This window comes from Amphiprion ocellaris, chromosome 8 (genome assembly GCF_022539595.1).
Source record: "Amphiprion ocellaris isolate individual 3 ecotype Okinawa chromosome 8, ASM2253959v1, whole genome shotgun sequence".
Taxonomy (NCBI): Eukaryota; Metazoa; Chordata; class Actinopteri; family Pomacentridae; genus Amphiprion; species Amphiprion ocellaris.
The window spans coordinates 33,456,718-33,475,386 of NC_072773.1; the positions used below are offsets into that span (position 1 = coordinate 33,456,718).

Sequence of the window (18,669 nt, forward strand, 5' to 3'; positions counted from 1 at the left end):
CCAACCTCGAAATTTTCACTGTCAACGCCGTACTTACAAGAACAAGTAGTGTTTTGATGCTGCACGTGAGCTTTAAATTGAATGATCAGCTGCATTCACGGGACACACGGAGCTGGAGACCCCGGGAGTTTTCCGTTTTCATTTGTTGTCCGTTATTTTACACCACCACAAAGCTGGGCAAGCTCACAAACCGGAGGAAATCACTGCTGTCAAATCGACACCGACGACGGCTGGTGGTGAGAATGCTGTCCGGTTTGAAATTTTCTGTCACACTTAGCTAACATTAGCTATTCTGGCTAGCACACACGAAGACAATGAGTTGTGATTTATACAGCCGTGACACCCATTTTAGTTAAGCATTAGACTCATAAAAACACTGATATTGCTCTTCAGTAAGGAGAAACAACAGCAGTATTTATACATTATTGAATGCTGAGTTTGAGTCGGTGGGTGTTTGATTTATTGTTCGGGGCAACCGAAGTGTAGTATGGTTTAGGTTTTGACCAATCAAAGCACTTCAATCCGAAGCCCCGCCTTTCGTGGTCAGGACAGACCAATTTATCGAATGCACTTCCGCGCTCTGGCTAGACAAAAGCGGACACTTAAGGTCGTGTATGTCATGTCAATTGAAAAACGACCATAAATTGTAGCCGTTAACATTTTAAACAAATAAAATAACTTGGAGTGTATTTAATATTTGCCTCTTCTTTCTCGCTGTTTGAAATTTCAACAAGATGAGCAGCGTCGCTACTTCCTCCTCCGGCAGCTGCAGCTCCACCTTAACAAACCGATGTCAGCTTTCATGCAGGCTTTTTTTGCATTGACGTCAACCGCATACAGCACAAAACAGAGGCTTTCTTCGTATTTCGTATGCTAGTGTCAGAATGTGGACAGATAGCCGGACGATGGTACCAATTTTAAACCAATCTGACCGCGACAGCTGTTGATTTATCTGCCGTCACTTCGAGGAAGACATCGTGTCCAAGGATAACCGCAACACAACCACCGGTAAAGAAATTACACATTCATCCTCTCTATTGCCGCTGCTGCAGCTGATAGCTGCTCTTATTCAAAATACATGGAGTGGGGGGTTGGGGTTTCCTCTCATCACACCGGGAGCCTCATACATGAAAAGAAGCATCCTTCTGCCCAAAAACATGTGCATGTCCACGAAGACTGTGTATGCACTGCTGTCAAGGAGGTGTGGATGCCAGCCAAGGTTCTGAACCAGAGAGGAGCGGAGACACAATCCTGGAATGAAGTGCTTTCCTCTGTTAGTTTTCACTGTGCCAATTGTGCTGTCACATCTGTCTCAACCTCCTGTGTATCCATGTCTCAATTTGCAGCATTGTCTCGTGTTATTCCCTTGGGCAGGAGAGCAGATTGTTCCCTCATACAGGGCCATGGCTGGTGTGTTTTTATGGTCTATTGTGTTGTGGAAAATGGGACCCAAAGCTAGTCGCCAGGCAGCTGGGATGACATTTGAGATGGTGCTCAGTGGGACAGTGGAGACTATGTTTGAAAGAGAGCTTCAGAGCAGATGACAACACTGTGATGATGCACAAATACTCTGTGGATTGTGTATGTGACTGACGTGAGAAACTTAACTTCATCAGGATCAGTAATATGATGTTGTGTTTCAGTTTGGAATGTTGTGTTGTCTTGGACTTAAAACTAGTCAATATTCTCTACTGATGAAATTTGTTTTAACAGTCTTAAGCTTGAGTAATTTCCACATATATCTCTTTCCAAGCATGGAAGATGAATTCAAAATAAAAATCAAGCATTGCTACAAGGGTGCAGATTTTTCTAACAATCCTCTGTAGTTCACACTCACTCAAAATTGCAGTCTATGTGTCATGGAATGGTAATTTATTTATCCACTTAGGGATAAAACAACAAATTTTTCATTGTAAAGGCTTTCCTTTGGATATCACCTTGCTTCATAAACAGTTTTCAAACCTTCTTTGTATTTATTTTTATTTTCTACTGGAGTTTTTTAAGATATTGATCCCTCACCTGGGAAATTTACATTATAGCAGCTAGATACAGATGAGACATGGAAGAAGCAGGACGAGAAATACCAAAGTACAAAATGTACACATATATTTGCAAACAGGAGGAGAAAAATGAACAAATAGACAACAATAACAATGTAAGTGTGTAGATGCCGTATGCATGTGTCAGTTTAGGATCAGTGTTGCACATATGTGGATTATTCAGTACATTAAGTGGAACCCTAAGGTATATATGTGTTTGTGTTTGTGTAGCTGTTATGTATGCCATGTGATGAGTTAGTTTCAGGCCATCCACTGTAGAGACAGGATGCATAGAGTGTAAGTAGAGGAGGTGGGGCCGCTAAAGAGTACTTCTCTTGTTGGATCTGCTGCCACATTTAGCGGCCGGCTCGCCGTTAATTAAGGTTATATAATTGGGTGGTTGTTCCCCACCAGTCAGCCAAAGTTAAAGTTCAGCTAAAGCTTAGAAGCCTGGTTTTCTGCACTTTTTCAGCATCAAAGTCAGCATTATGTGATTAAAATTCCTGTCATGTGTTTTTGGCTTCTTCTGATTTTGTTTTGGTTTGAATCATCCAGTAGTTTCTTAGTGAATCCTAAATATTCATCAGACAACTTCTAAAACGCTGCATGATGACGGTTATGCAACGTTCATTCGAGAGAGTTAGGTAAAGTTGGCAAGATATTCACAGATTCGGACTTCCGGCCTCAATAACTCATGGGATATACGTTGTAAAAACATAAACAATGCCTCTTTCAAATCGTTGTAAGCTAGACAATGTGCTACAAGGCCAGTGTTATCAAAAGTCGCTGTCTTTCAAGCTGCAGAAATAACATTGATGTCTATGAGCAGCCGGCTGTGCGACGAGTGACCAGGGACCGTCTGCAAATAGCAAAACCGCTGCAACAGCGAAGAGAGGCACTACACAAATATTCAATTACTTAACTTTTATATACTGTAGTGTCACCAAATTTACTGGAGCCATCAATTGTGTCTTGCTGGTCATAGTACAACTCCTGGTTTGATGCTAAATACAAAATCTGAATTTTAAGGAATTTTTGTTATTGTCTTATTATTTTATTAGTCATAAAATTCAATAACTTCACTCTTATATACTGTAGAGTCACCAAAATCATTGGAGCCTTCAGTTGTGTCTTGCTGGTCATACTACAACTCTTGGTTTGATGCTAAATACAAAATCTGAATTTTAAGGAATTTTTATTAGTAATAAAATTCAATAACTTCACTCTTATACATTGTATTGTCACCAAAATCAGTGGAGCCATCAAATGACTCCTCCTGCTCATACTACAACTCTTGGTTTGATATAAAAACATTCTTTCATAATTTTAATGAATTTTATTATTATTTTATTAGTAATTCAATTCAATAACTTCACTCTTATGTACTGTAGTGTCATCAAATTCACTGGAGCCATCAGTTGGCTCCTGATTGTCATACAAGTCTTGGTTTGGTAATAAATCAAAAATCTGAATTTTAAGGAATTTTTTATAGTTAATAAAATTCAATCACTTCGCTCTTAAACACTGCAGAAAAAATAAACTCCATCCAGCCATCAAAAGGTCCTACTGATCATACCTTCAGGTTTTTTCTTCCAAGTATTGTCCATACAGTCCTTAACTTGGAAAATATTATTAGCCGTTTAACATTATGGTTTAAATAAATCAGTTAACGCTGCAGCCTCGTAAGAAAGCATCTGACTGTCTTTCTTCCCAGTCGTCAGTACTTAAGAAGACAGTCTAAACAGTTTAGTTTGGTATATTGGTGTTATCTGATCCTCTCTTTGATGAGGATTCCAAGTTCCATTACTATTCAGTATCATGTATTTGGACAAACAGGTTCACTGTGGATCTAAAAATATAGCCCCACATACATCAAGAGAAGAGCCATCAAAGCTAATTTACTCATAATCCTTAAACTTCACACACAAGCATGCACACTAAATAGTGTGCACAACTTCACATGGCAATAAACAACCCAAATCATTAAAATTCAGTTACTTTTGGTTATTAATGTTACACAATCTACCAAAAAAAAAATGGATGGCCACTTTTAACTGTTACAACAAAAAATATTTGAGATATATAACAACAATTTCATTACTAATAAAAAATTCCTTAAAATTCAGATTTTGTATTTAGCATCAAACCAAGAGTTGTAGTATGACCAGCAAGACACAACTGAAGGCTCCAATGATTTTGGTGACTCTACATTATATAAGAGTAAAGTTATTGAATTTTATGACTAATAAAATAATAAGACAATAACGAAAATTCCTTAAAATTCAGATTTTGTATTTAGCATCAAACCAATAGTTGTAGTATGACCAGCAAGACACAATTGATGGCTCCAGTAAATTTGGTGACACTACAGTATATAAGAGTGAAGTTATTGAATTTTATGACTAATAATAATAAAATAATAAAAATTCCTTAAAATTCAGATTTTGTATTTAGCATCAAACCAAGAGTTGTAGTATGACCAGCAAGACACAATTGATGGCTCCAGCAAATTTGGTGACACTACAGTATATAAGAGTGAAGTTATTGAATTTTATGACTAATAAAATAATAAGACAATAACAAAAATTCCTTAAAACTCAGATTTTGTATTTAGTATCAAACCAAGACTTGTAGTATGACCAGCAAGACACAATTGATGGCTCCAGTAAATTTGGTGACGCTACAGTGTATAAAAGTTAAGTAATTGAATATTTGTGTAGTGCCTCTCTTCGCTGTTGCAGCGGTTTTGCTATTTGCAGACGGTCCCTGGTCACTCGTCGCACAGCCGGCTGCTCATAGACATCAATGTTATTTCTGCAGCTTGAAAGACAGCGACTTTTGATAAAACTGGCCTTGTAGCACATTGTCTAGCTTACAACGATTTGAAAGAGGCATTGTTTATGTTTTTACAACGTATATCCCATGAGTTATTGAGGCCGGAAGTCCGAATCTGTGAATATCTTGCCAACTTTACCTAACTATTCGAGAGCAGGGTGAGAGGAGTTCACAGCTAATCTTGGTGCAATTAAAGTGGCTTGTCTGGAGAAATTGCAATCAGAAGAATCAAGACAGTCCAATAGATGAATTTCCTGCAATGATCTGATTCCACATTAACTAACAATGTTCATCTTTTGACTCTAATTGTCACACTGATGTCTAATCAGTCCTGACGCTGACTGTCAGATAATGAGGCCAGCCATCCTACTATGCTTTGTGACTGCAGTCAGATTTCTATCATGCTGGTAGGGCTTCCTGTCACAGCTGACACGGTGGCTGCTATAACTGGAACAATAAATACAATGATTGCTCAGGACACCTGTCGTAACACCTGCCTTCTTAAAGATAAACATGGCTCCTACAACTTTTTTGATGACAAAAGATGATTTTTTTTTTTTTTTTTTTTTTTTTTTTTTTTAAATACAGCATACTGATAATGGTTTTAACTGGTTTCCTTCATGTTTCAGTTGCCCAGAGTGCGGCCCAGGCACGAGGCCACGACCGCCACATCCGGCACCATGATGGAAGGGGGCATGCAGCTGCTCAACCGTGATGGCCACAGCATCTCGCATAATTCGAAGCGCCACTACCACGACTCGTTCGTGTCCATGAACAGGATGCGACAGCGTGGTCTGCTGTGTGACATTGTGCTTCATGTCTCCAACAAAGAAATCAAGGCGCACAAAGTGGTGCTGGCGTCCTGCAGCCCCTACTTCCATGCTATGTTTACCAGTACGTCCAGTCCACCTTGTCCACTTTTAATAATTAAATGTCACACATTCTGCCTGTTTTCATGCCTGAAATCCCCAAAAAATCTGCATCTGGTATGTATGCAGATGTGTTAGGCTCTTAATGTCTGACTGCACATCATTTTGCTTTGTTGTTTTGAGTTTGATGGCACAAGAACTTGTGTGTATGTGTGTGTGCGCACAGCAAATGCCACTTCATCCTTTCAACATCATTGCTTCCTTCCTCTTATTCCTCTCTGGGACACAGGTGGTCAGACGAGGTGTGTGAGTCTCAGATTTCCTCCCAACACTGGATCTTTGTGAGGGTACAGTGTGTCTTCAGACAGTCGATTAACTGGAGACTCAGCTGCCGGACTTCCTCTCGTCTGACCCAGTCACTAATTAGCTCATTTTAGCTGAAAAGATCAGTGGATGTGGTTGAGTCTCATAGCTAACACTAGATGAAACATTTGACCATCAGAACACAGAACAGCAGGAATTGGGGTGGGCGAGCGTGTATGAATTCAGGAATTTCAACCATCTCACACAGTTTAAACAACTGATTAAATGGACGGCAACACACGAGCTGTGCTGACATTTGGCAGCGGCGTTGTAAATATTAGAAGAAGCTGATTGAACGGGGGGGGCAGTTTTATCAGGCAGAGTTTTATTGGTTATAACTTGCAGGAAAAATGCTCTCATTCTGTGTGGTCATGCAGACGAGATGTCTGAGAGTCGGCAGACCCACGTGACCCTTCACGACATCGATCCTCAGGCTTTGGAGCAGTTGGTCCAATACGCCTACACAGCAGAGATTGTGGTCGGGGAAGGCAACGTGCAGGTATAGTGGAGGTTTTTAAGATCCACAGGCATTACTGTTAAGTCAGCCTTGTAGTTTGACCCCTATAAAGCACAAAGACTCCACAGACTCAGTGCATTTCCACTTGTAACTGCCGTCCTCTTAGACGTTGCTCCCAGCAGCAAGCCTGCTGCAGCTCAATGGGGTGCGGGACGCCTGCTGTAAGTTCCTCCTCAGCCAGCTGGACCCTTCTAACTGCCTGGGCATCAGAGGCTTCGCTGACACACACTCCTGCAGCGACCTGCTCAAGTCAGCACACAAGTACGTCCTGCAGCACTTTGTGGAGGTGTCCAAGACAGAGGAGTTCATGCTGCTGCCACTGAAACAGGTAGGAGTGATGCTTCTTCTGTCTCCTGCTGTGACCTCTGCAAACTGGTGCTTTAAAAAAAAAACTGTGAAGGGAAATAAACAGCTGTTGGTAAATGTGTCCACAGGAAATTGCTTCCTCTGTTTGTCAGTCATACTAGTAATTTGTTTACCATGAACTTGGCAGTGTTACAATGTGGAAGTTTGTGTGTGAAAGCCATTGGCTCGTAGACATTTCCTGATTTGGATTACTTTGTGAGAACTGGCTAGAGTCATTTTACTTTAAAATGTTGTTTATTCCAAATCCATGACAGTTATTGACCTTTGGGTTCACAGCTTGGTGCTTGCCACACTTCAGCTTGATTCATGCATCCAATTGCCTAGAAATATGCCAAACCATGAAGACCACAGAGCAATGCAGTAAATTTCATACCCAGATATGTTTATCAGCTGCCAGTGTCCAGATCAGTCATGTTTTGGTTTTTTTTTCTGTCATGTTTTCTTGCAAGCATACTGTTGCGTTCTTAACACAAAACCTCTCCTCTTTCCCTCCTTGTTGCATCGATCACCGTCTCTGGTGGTTTTATCATTCCACTGTGCAGCCATGATCTACTTTATCTGGCACATCGACTTAGCCAGACCATCACTTATTCATCAGCTGGGCTCAGCAGTGGCAACACTGTGGTTCCTGTCCTGGAAGTGGTAATTAGGCAGAGCTGGTGACATTTCCACAGCTGCTGCACTGTTTATAGAGCGAACAGCACTGTTTACTGCTCTGAGGTATCAATAAGGATCACTGTCTTGGCTTTTATGTTTTACTGTTACCAACATACCAACGCCACGGTTTTAGGGACAATTTAGCTTGCATGTATTCATCCATCCTTCCTTAGCCCATCATATACATTTATCCTCTAAAGGAGTCGTGGGGGGCCTGAAGTTCATCAGTAAGCTCCAAACTTCTCAGATTTATCTAGGACATGTTTGCTTTCTGTTTCTGCAGTCAAGACTAAGCACAGAATGCAGCCTTTACTGTGTATGCTCCACATATCTGCCACAAACTCCCAGAAGGCTTGAGGTCTGCTCCAACTCTTAGTTGTTTTCAGTCATGGTTTTTTGTTTGGCCACTGCCTTTTACTACTGGGATTATTTATTCATATTTCTCATTGCACTGTAACTGCACTTTAAATTTTATTTGCATGTTTTATTGGTTGTGGCTTCTTTTTCATTATTCATTTTATCTGAGTTATTTACATTTGATTTAAATGTGTCCTTTATCATCTTGTGTTTTGTTTTACTCAATCCTTTTATGTATATCACATTAAATTGTCTTGTTGTTGAAAGATGCTATTCAAATAAACTTGCCTTGCCCTGCTAGTTTGACTACCAAATAGTCAGGTTAACCTTCCCTTGAAGGCTCCATATTGGGCCCCTTTTCAGCAAACAAATTAAAGCCTCACGTGTCCCCAGAATCTTTCAAATCCTGGGAGGAGCCTATCTAGTTGTGGGAAGGTTTGAGAAATGGTAGAAATAAACATTTTCATATCTTAACAGCTTTTAGTTTACACTTTCAAGCTTGTAACAGCCACAAACCCCCCCCCCCCAAACAATTAAAATGGATTTTTACAACACAGATCCATCCAGCTGCTAGACACTCAACTCATCAGACTCTGGTTATACTGGCTACATCTTACTGTGAAGGTGTGTGGTGACCAGGATGTTCCAAAAAATGGGGCATTATTTTCAACTGGTGGTTTTCGAGTTTCATTAACTTTTCTAAGAGCTAACGTCTAGAACTGCTGCATGGAGCAAATGTGACTTTACAGTAGAGCCACAACCTGGGAAAATTAAACAAGGTAGTCCGCTGACTTTTAGAAACCGTGATGGTCTCAAAGGCCCTACCACCAGTCTCCACAATCAAAGACTCGTGAACTTTGAGACACAGTCGTGTTAAGTGCGTGAGGGCTCAGGGCTGGCCCGCTATCAAATCTCCATGTGCATAAGGGCTCTAATGCAGAATTTTCAACACTGTTATGAATCAAACATACGTCTAAATTCACTTTTCTTCTTTTTGAAATGGCAAGGTGTTGTTTTTAAGCAATGATCTGTCCACTTCCTCCTTTTTTATACCATTTCAAGCCCTCATGAACTCAAACATCCAACACTACAGCCATGATGTCAGTTCAGTCTGTGAGGCTTTAGTCATTGAGACTGGGCCAAATTTCATCTGAATGTCACCCTTTGCAAAAACTGGGCAGTAACATTAGAGATTCATCAGTCATAAAGTCTTTCAGACTGATCCCTCCTCATTATTGTCGGCCACAAACTAGAATCAAACCATAATGTTTGCAACTGCAGGTTTTTTAGCATGCTGGGTGTATAACTGTAAACAATGCTAGCACTACAAACTAATAAAGCGTTTCACTGACCTCAGAAGTCGGAGCTGGGAATGACGTCCAACATGAGTTGATCACGTTCCAATACAACGAGTAGGGAAACCACGGTGTACACCTACAGGAAACCTTTGTTTTAAGGTCAGCCATTGTTATTGTTGTTGTAATGTTAGTTAATATCAACATATTATGTGATATTTTGCACATAAAAACACTGTAGCAACATGTCTAAAGATAGAAGTTGCATAGTACTGTGTCTATAGTTGATTTAAATAGACAAAAAAACATAAGTGTTCATAAACAATGTATTACAACAGCTTTCACTGCTGTTGATGTACTAAGCAGTCATCTTAGATTTTGAGATCAGCATTCGAGAGGTTCCTCAGACTTTCCAAATTAGAAATCTGACTCCAGGGGGTGTTTGAGTTGAAATTTCCGACTGAGAAATCAAAAGTTGTGACTTACCGCTTCAACTGGAATGCACCATAAAACCATCTAGCTGGAACCTAATTCAGGCCCTAATTCAAAACGATGCTGTTCCCCGAGGAAAGCTCCTGCAGTATGAACATATGTCAAGAAACGGCCCTGCAACTATGTATTTTCTTATATGAAATGACATCTTTTTCAAGCAGATGCCTGTAGAGCCTAACAGGTGACGGTGAATTAAACGGGCAGTGAAAGGAAATGACAAACAGCTGCCAGCATCACTTCCCCATTATCTTTGCACCTCTCTGAAGAGCAATTCCCAAAGCACTAAAGTGAAGCTCCATGAGAATAAAACACTAAGCTTCCCTCATTCTGTGGCCTTCAAAGCCGTGAGACTGAGTCTGCAATGTGAGTGTGTGGGCACAGTCCATTAAAACAGTGAAAGTTAAGCTGCATAAAGACAGATTAAAAATAGACAATTTTCTTCATTTCCATTCTCCTCTCTCTGTCTTTCCTTTGGCTTACCGCCCCACTCTGTCCTGTGCCTGTCATAAATCTGCACCAGATCTGGATTTATGTACTGACTGCTCCAAAGGATTCTGAGATCACAGAGCTGTGAAATATGCCCCATATTTCTTTCCATGTTCTGTGAAGGAAGTGGCAAGACATGGCAGGATTGTGGCTGGCCGTCTTTGGTGATCTTTTACTCATGCAGCATCACATGCATGACATTTTGAAGACAATGTGTGGTGGATGCATCCTAATTACTGTGTGTATTAAGACACCCTGACATAGCCGAAACCCTTGTCATTCATATTTCTCTCATTCTTGCTGCTCTGCTATAGTACAAGGACATTTAAAGCACTCAAAGATAGCCAATTTTTCTTTTGTATTTCTTCTACACATTTTTGTTAGGGATGATTTGATGCAGTATGTACATGCAGAGGTAAGAGGGACTGCAGGGTGGGGCAAAGGCAGTATTTCTCTGTGCGACTGTGGATTAGTAGAAGCTGTTCCTGGAGGACTGCTAGCTGTTGCCCTGATCTGGCCAGGCAAGACAACAGCAGCAGCAGCAGCAGCAGCAGCAGCAGCAGCAGCAGCTGGTGGCTCTGGCCCCACCCAGCCCTGCCAGCTTTGGGTTGAGCTGGGAACAGTGCCAGCCAGCCACTCAGACTGCAGCATTCATTGTGCCACAGATACACTCATGCACAAGTAGTGGTTACTGATATATATCAAAGCACAATTACTCACACAGAGACTGTAAGGTAACAGCACAAGCATTTATGTGTGTGTGCATTATCAAAATGATGCAAACAAATCAAGCAAATTCAAGGGAGATGGAAGAGAGGAGGAAGGAAAAGAAGCAACAGTTCAGTGGACAAAATCAGGTACAACATGCAGTGACTAATTCAGTCTGTGGCCACTGCAGTTTACTTTCTATGTGTTGACATATTAGGCCACAATACTTGTGCTGCCTCATTTGTTGTTCTTTTCTCAGCAACAAATGCTTCTGCAAGTGCTGTTTGATGGTCGAAGCTGAACTGAAAGCACTGTGATACTGAATTTCAAAAGATTGCTCTTAAAAGTCACGGTATAAAATGACTCCGCCTACTGCTTTGTCCTGTCCGTCCAGGTCTTGGATTTGATCTCCAGTGACAATCTCAATGTGCCATCTGAAGAAGAAGTGTACCGAGCCGTGCTGAGTTGGGTGAAACATGATATAGACGGACGCAGGCAACATGTACCTTGGGTAAGTCTTTCCTTGTGTCACCTGAGAGGAATTCTCAGCTCACGTTTTTTATTTTTGACCCTGCACAACACCTCCATCACACTTTCTCCATTCCTTTTGACCCCAACTCACCGCCCACCCTCCCTCTGTCCCCCGTCAAGCTGATGAAGTGCGTGCGGCTGCCACTGTTGAGGCGAGACTTTCTGATGAGCAACGTTGATACGGAGCTGCTGGTGCGTCACCATTCGGAGTGCAAGGACCTGCTGATCGAGGCTCTAAAGTACCACCTGATGCCTGAGCAGAGGGGAGTCCTGAGCAACAGCCGGACGCGCCCTCGACGCTGTGAGGGCGCCAGTCCTGTGCTCTTCGCGGTTGGTCAGTGTCCTCCTAAAGGTACCCATTAGGGTACACTTAGGCCGCACATCAATTAGATAAAAATTTTGTGTGTGATTTATAATCTGTCTGAACTGCATGTTGGATGGTTGGAAAGTGCTGGAACCCCCCCAACTCTCCACACAGCTTTCTAACAGGGTAGTGGGGGCTTGTATCAACCTTTAGCTGTAGCTTTCCAAAACCAACAATGTCACATTCAGACCTACTTTACAATGTTGCCCTTTAGTAAATTAAATTGCGTCTCCTCCCTCTCTATGCCAGATAGCTTTTCACTCTGCCTTCCAGAGTGGTCATTTGGAAGAACTATAAACACATTTGACTTTCAATGTCTAAAACCCCACAACTTGGGAAAAATTCCTCTCAAAGAATAGCTTTCTTTGACCAAAATCAGAATGTTCTTTATAATGTTTACATTTTTGCTCTACGTTAAAACATTTCTTCATCCATACTTGTGTTTGTGTGTTCTAGGTGGTGGCAGCCTGTTTGCCATCCATGGAGACTGTGAGGCGTATGACACCAGGACAGACCGCTGGCACATGGTGGCGTCCATGTCCACTCGGCGGGCACGGGTGGGCGTGGCAGCCATCGGAAACAGGCTCTATGCTGTTGGAGGGTGAGTGATGATAACCATAGTCTTGCTTTGTCAGCACATTCTGTTGAAGGCAATGGTCTGGCTCCACCACACTATTATTCTTCTACGGTGGATTAAAAAACTAGTGATCTGGCTTGTTTGTGGGTCTTTAAGCCAATCACAGCTAGTGTGGGCGGAGCTAAGCGAATGATGCAGTTTCAGTTTTCCTGAAAGTAGTGGTAGATGCAATAAAATTAATAATGCACTTTAAACTACTTTTGCATTATCCTTGGCAAAACCTTTTCAGTGTGGTCGGTTGCTAGCAAAAGAAAGTGGTAATATGCAGATACTGGAAGGAAAAGACAAAGTCGCCTGACAGTGAGTGGAAAATGGCAGGTTTATACTTGCATCCTACATCAGATGAGTCAGACGGTGATAGCGATAGTGTTGACCTTTGAAAATTTACTTTAGCTGGGACTCCACCTCATGTTGTGACTTGTGATTTGAACTACACCTGAGAGGGAGCTTTGCAGGTGGAACATGTAAATAATTTACATGTAAAATGAGCTTGAGTGCAGCAAAACAAGCTGTGACAGATTTTCTGAAATGCAGAATGCCCCTCTAACCTGCTGATTTGCTATGGATTGCATATTTATTTAGATAACTCAAGGTCACAAGCTTCAATTCAACCCTTTTCTGAGTCATTTCAATCCACATGTCTACAGCTATGATGGCACCTCAGACCTTGCAACCGTGGAGTCTTATGACCCCATCACCAATGCCTGGCAACCGGAGGTTTCCATGGGAACACGACGGAGCTGTTTAGGTGTAGCTGTCCTGCATGGCCTGCTGTATGCTGCTGGAGGTTATGATGGAGCTTCCTGTCTAAATAGGTAAAGACAGATTTTTTTCATTTTGCTGATGAATGTTGAACACCTTGATGTTCAGTTTAAGCTAAATTTTGCTCATTTTTGTCATCTCATCTCTTGCACCTTATTTGATCATCTCGAGGTCTAAAAAGCAGCCTTGAAGGATCAAGCCTCTTTCTTTTCTTTCAGTGCAGAGCGTTATGATCCTCTCACCAGCACGTGGACCTCAATTGCTGCCATGAGCACTCGCAGGAGATACGTACGAGTTGCAACTCTGGGTAGGAACATGCTAAACAAATATCACAAACAAGCTGTTCTACTAAATATTTACATTTCACTGTCTACATTTTAATATCTGAAATCAAGCGGGAGGTACCACCTTGGTGTGCAACTGCTAATATTTACATTCTCACTGTTTACTCCCTTTTCTCCTCCAGATGGCAGCTTGTATGCAGTGGGAGGTTATGACAGCTCCTCGCATCTCGCAACAGTGGAGAAATATGACCCCCAGGTAAAGTGCTGTTAAATTTATCATCAGAAGCTGTTTTAGATAAGCTCAGCGTTGCATTCAAAAGCACACACTACGAGTGAATGTAGAGTATGAACGTCTGACCAATGCTCCCCCTCTTGACTGGACCAACAGAGCAACACATGGACAGCCATCGCCAACATGCTGAGTCGGCGCAGCAGTGCCGGGGTGGCCGTGCTGGACGGCATGTTGTACGTCGCAGGAGGCAACGACGGCACCAGCTGTCTGAACTCTGTGGAGAGGTTCAACCCCAAGACCAACACCTGGGAGGGAGTGTCTCCCATGAACATACGCAGGTTAGCCTCGTATTAGTACTAACAGAGCAGACAAGTTTAGGTCCAGTGAGCTTTCAGAGCAGTTCTAGTAAGGAAAGGAGTGACGTTAACCTGCACACCAGGGAAAACATTCTTACATTTGTAGCTGTAACAACAACAAACAGCAGATATGAGCTCTGCAGAAATAAATGCTTGATCTGCAGGACCTTCTTGTCAAGACAAGAGTCACCAGAGCATGTAAGAAAGTAACTTCTTGTCAAATGTATTTCTGTTTTTAATATTGCAACGGTAAATATTTCCAAAATTCTTCCAGCCTGTGCAGAATTTTGCAGCCTTTACTAGTCACGTTTCAAAGGCAGTCGGTTACATTTGTGAAACAGCATTTTTTATTAATTTATTTTTGAAGTTATGCACTTCAGAGATAGAGCAAAAATACAATAGAGGAGATGACAAATGACCTGGAATTGGTCCAGGGAATTTAATTAAACAAGACGCACCTTAACTGACTAAGCCTTCAGGATGACCCAGTTCTACTTTTCCACATGCAGAGGTTCAACTCACGGTGATGACATGCTGAATATTTTAAAATACTTTCTAGGTTTTAGTCATCTTTTTGTGTTTTTATTAAACGTAAAACCTTGCTGAGAGGATATTAATTCAGCTGGTCTTCATTTAAGAAGCACAAAAGATCAGGTCCTATTTTCGTGTCCTGTGCACATTTGCATGCACCAGACAGAAGAAAGGCATGGAGATAGAGGAAATAATGGATAGTGGGAGTCAGAAGGATGGTAAATCCAGCACTTGTATGATCTAAAATCATAAAAAACAGGGTACCCCGGCTCTAATTATTTAGCTCTGTGGTAAATCTTCACTGTTCAAAGCGAGGGATTCAGGGCATTAGGATGTCTTCTTTACCAGCTAAACCTTCTTAAGGCATAAACATCAAATGACCTATTTTCCAAACCAGTCGCTGTTTTTTTTAAAATTTCTTAAAAAATGAAAGCTGAAACTTGTCTTGCAAGTCATTATCAAAGCAGGTATGCATGCACACATTCACGCCATTGTGTTGTAATAGAATCTGCACCAGGGAGGGAGATTTAGAGATGTAGCAGTCTTGGATTTGTGATCACATCAGCAGATTCACTGTGTTCCCAGGGCTACTAGAGAGACACACACACACTTGGCTGCCTGTGAGTCAGTATGTTGTAGGAGCAGGAAAACCTGACAACAGTTGACTGTGCAGCTCCATGAATAACCCATGGCATTAATCAGCTGTGTGGCTCTGAGTGCTTTTCTTATCCAGTTGCTGAGAGACTCCATTTACACAGAGCAAGATATCACACCATATTGACCACTAATCTGTCACGCCTCCAAAGCCACTTTACACACGTGCCAGTGTGAAAACAACTGTGCTGGCGAAAATAATCCCCTTTTGTCATGATTAGGACTTTTGAAAATGAGGATTAAAACAGTTTTGTTCTAATAACTACACAAAAACTGTGTAGGACTTCAGGAATTAATTTGTTTTTGTAATAATAATAGAGTCCTTGGTCTCATTTTTAGTATTTTTAAAATTAAAATGTAGCTTATAACTCATCTCTACTGTTGTCTTTCAGTGTTTTAATCCAATTTTTGATAATTTTCATGTTATGGAATTGTATTTTGTCAATATAATGCAAAACTCACTGTATCCAATTAGGCCTTTCACAAATATTACATGATTGCAGGTCTTTTAGGCAACCACAATCATTTTTCATAATCTTTCCTGAACTGTTTCCATTCAGCTGCATGAAACTAACAGAAATGTCATGTTTCAGTCACTACTTCCAGGTTGCTTTCCACCGATTGCACCCCCGTCTTCTTCCCCCGGTTTAATGTTTATCTTAAGGCGCTTAACTTCTAATATTCCACAAACTGCATTTCAATGAGCATCTATTGACATAAAATTGGATTTAGTTGCAAAGCGAAACACCACAGCAAGCCTGAGGGCTTGTTTTGGTTTTAACTTAATAACTTGAAGGAGGCAATTTGGCAGATTTGCGGGAAAAATGTGTCGGTCAAAGATGCTAATACCGCTAATCTAAAACTAATAGAGGGCACGAAATAAACAGAAAAATACAATTAAATTGGTAATAGTCAACTACATTTGGATGATTTGACAGCTCTAGATTTAGTGTAAATAATCAGGCGCTGGCTTTTATTTGCACTCTGTCCATGCAGAAGGAATAGAGATTATTACTCACTCCAGATAAGACATGGAAAAATTGATCTTAATATGCTGTTTTAAAAATATGACAATACAGTACATGTGTAATTTAGATGCTGAATTAGATATTTTTTTATCTTCCTAGGAGCACTCATGATCTGGTGGCTATGGATGGCTGGTTATATGCAGTGGGAGGTAACGATGGCAGCTCTAGTCTCAACTCCATTGAAAAATACAACCCACGCAGCAACAAATGGGTTGCAGCCTCCTGCATGTTCACGCGGCGGAGCAGCGTAGGCGTCGCCGTGCTGGAGCTTCTGAACTTCCCACCGCCCTCCTCGCCCACCCTCTCGGTTTCCTCCACCAGCCTTTGACACGGGGTCACCGTTTGGCTGACCTCAGCCTCTGCTGCTACGGCCCAGACTGGCTCTGGGAAGAGACGAAACTGCTCGGTTTGAGACGAGGAAGAAGAGGAAGAGCGTTGGGAGTGGACAGGTAAATGTATGCAGAAAGGCGGATGTGAATGAGGCTCCTGGCTTGGCACAGTGGGCTTCGGAATTAGTGGCACTCTGGTGAGATTTAGCTAGCCACATTTTAAAAAATACACAACATAAATGATGAATCTCAATCTAAAACAAACTCGCAAGTTTTTAAAAATGAAATCTGAATTAGACAAGTAACTCCTCTCCTCTTTTTCTTTGCACCAACAACAAGCCAGATACTTGAAATACACGATTGTTGGAGAAATATTGATGAATACCAAGAAATTGAGGTGATACGGACAAAGACGGACCTCTGAAGCCTGATTGATTTTTCATAAAAGACAAAAAATACATAATATCGCTAACATCTTTTAAAAAATTATCTAATGTTCTTATTATCCAATCTGGCTGCTATTGACCATGGTACCATTAATTCTGGACTTCACTATATCTGGTCTGGATGCCTAAACTCCACTGTACAGATACCAGCTGCCACTCTCTTCAAGATATTCCTGGAAAAAGATGCGTGAACACTGAGCAGTCTTTCCTCAAACCACACTTTTTTTTCCACCACTCCAGTGTTTGACACACTTATCGTGAAACATGGTGGGCCTTTAAATTCTATCATGTGTGATGTAAATGTTTTTGGTTTGATGTTGTCTTCTGCAAGGTTTTTCTTTGATGTCAGGAGTTTTCTTTTTTTGCAATAATGCACAAAAAAAGAGAAAGAGAATGATTTTACTTTTGGAATGTAGCTTTTTAGTGGTTGTACCATGCATGTTTACGTATTGGCGCTGATTCCCAAAAAGATAGGAAAAAAAATGTCGTAGTGCTGCTATGCCACACTAGGTGGCAGTAACAGGCAATGCTAAACACCCTTCTCATACTGCAAGAAAGCATGGACACCAACAACATAGAAAAGCTAGGCCCTCAGAACTGTAAATGAGTTTGAATCCTTTTTTTATATATATATATAAAAACAGAGCGTTATGTTGAACTATATGTATTTATAAAAAAAATGTATAAATTCTAATATATTCTGTTTTAAAGATGCTTAGAGAAGGACACAGATCAGACCTATGCCTATTTAAGAGTGTTTTTAATATATTTATTTAGATGTGATGTGCATATCGTCAGTGGAAATGACAAAGAGAATGTCTCGGTGTGAGAGCGGTAGCTGTTGAATTTGTGTGCATTCAGAGTTTCTCCTGGTTAAGATGACTGACTGTTGCATTTTGACGTGCAGCATTTCATTTGCATTTCTTAATGTTTCTTCACTGCCACAAGCATGATCTCACACGACACTGTACCTTACGTCCGCTACATTTATGAAAACGGCTTTATTTTCCTGCAAACCTGTTGAGCAGTTAAGGAAAGGATGCTCTATTATCTTTAATTCTACTTCTCAGTCAAATAAAGACACGGCGGCGGATGTAATCCTTCTGACACGTGATCGCTTACATTTACATTAAAGCAGCAATTACTAGTTTACCTTGAATATATCAACACATGACACTAATGAGTAATGTTGCTGACACTTGGTGCTGTCATTGTCCCCAACACATGTCATTTTGTTACCTCATTGTTGAAACTGATCCAACTCCGTTTCAATTAAGTTAAAATAGAAGCAACTCCAGGTAACCACAAACATACTGGCTTTAGAACCTGTGGTGAGTGAATTGGGAAAGTTTCCAGTCAACCTGCTATGTCTAAAATAAATATATTGCTTTGACTTTTTTTTTTTTTTTTTGACTCACTTGTGAGTCTGGGTTCACTTTAGTTCATGTGTAGTGCAGTGATATCATTCCAAACTTCTGAGAAGGTGCCTTTTCTCCTTATTTTGAAGGATTTTGTTGATCCAGTTCTGTTT

The 18,669-nt window shown here is 41.1% G+C and overlaps 1 protein-coding gene across 3 annotated transcripts; it reads left to right on the top strand.

Moving 5' to 3' along the window:
- The first annotated feature begins 35 nt into the window (after positions 1–35).
- klhl17 (kelch-like family member 17) lies at positions 36–18,548 on the top strand. Of its 3 annotated transcripts, none has more exons than XM_023297986.3 (12): positions 36–236; positions 5,504–5,768; positions 6,484–6,605; positions 6,730–6,951; positions 11,379–11,495; positions 11,636–11,867; positions 12,336–12,480; positions 13,164–13,331; positions 13,497–13,585; positions 13,745–13,818; positions 13,951–14,132; positions 16,463–18,548. In XM_023297986.3, exons 1-12 carry the CDS (start codon positions 57–59, stop codon positions 16,689–16,691), a joined length of 2,025 nt encoding a protein of 674 aa, XP_023153754.2. In that variant the 5' UTR covers positions 36–56; the 3' UTR covers positions 16,692–18,548. The 3 variants fall into 3 exon arrangements, with proteins under 3 accessions (XP_023153754.2, XP_023153755.2, XP_023153756.1); XM_023297987.3 differs by having other exon boundaries at positions 40–236; positions 11,636–11,849; XM_023297988.3 differs by lacking the exon at positions 36–236 and adding an exon at positions 313–1,008.
- Positions 18,549–18,669: the final 121 nt, after the last annotated feature.

Excerpts from the sequence above, each read along its gene's own strand:
- klhl17 (XM_023297986.3), top strand. The coding sequence starts at position 57 with ATGCTGCACGTGAGCTTTAAATTGAATGATCAGCTGCATTCACGGGAC. Across the intron at positions 237-5,503 it reads GACACCGACGACGGCTGGTG|TTGCCCAGAGTGCGGCCCAG; the intron begins GTGAGAATGCTG and ends TTCATGTTTCAG. Across the intron at positions 5,769-6,483 it reads CTTCCATGCTATGTTTACCA|ACGAGATGTCTGAGAGTCGG; the intron begins GTACGTCCAGTC and ends GTGGTCATGCAG.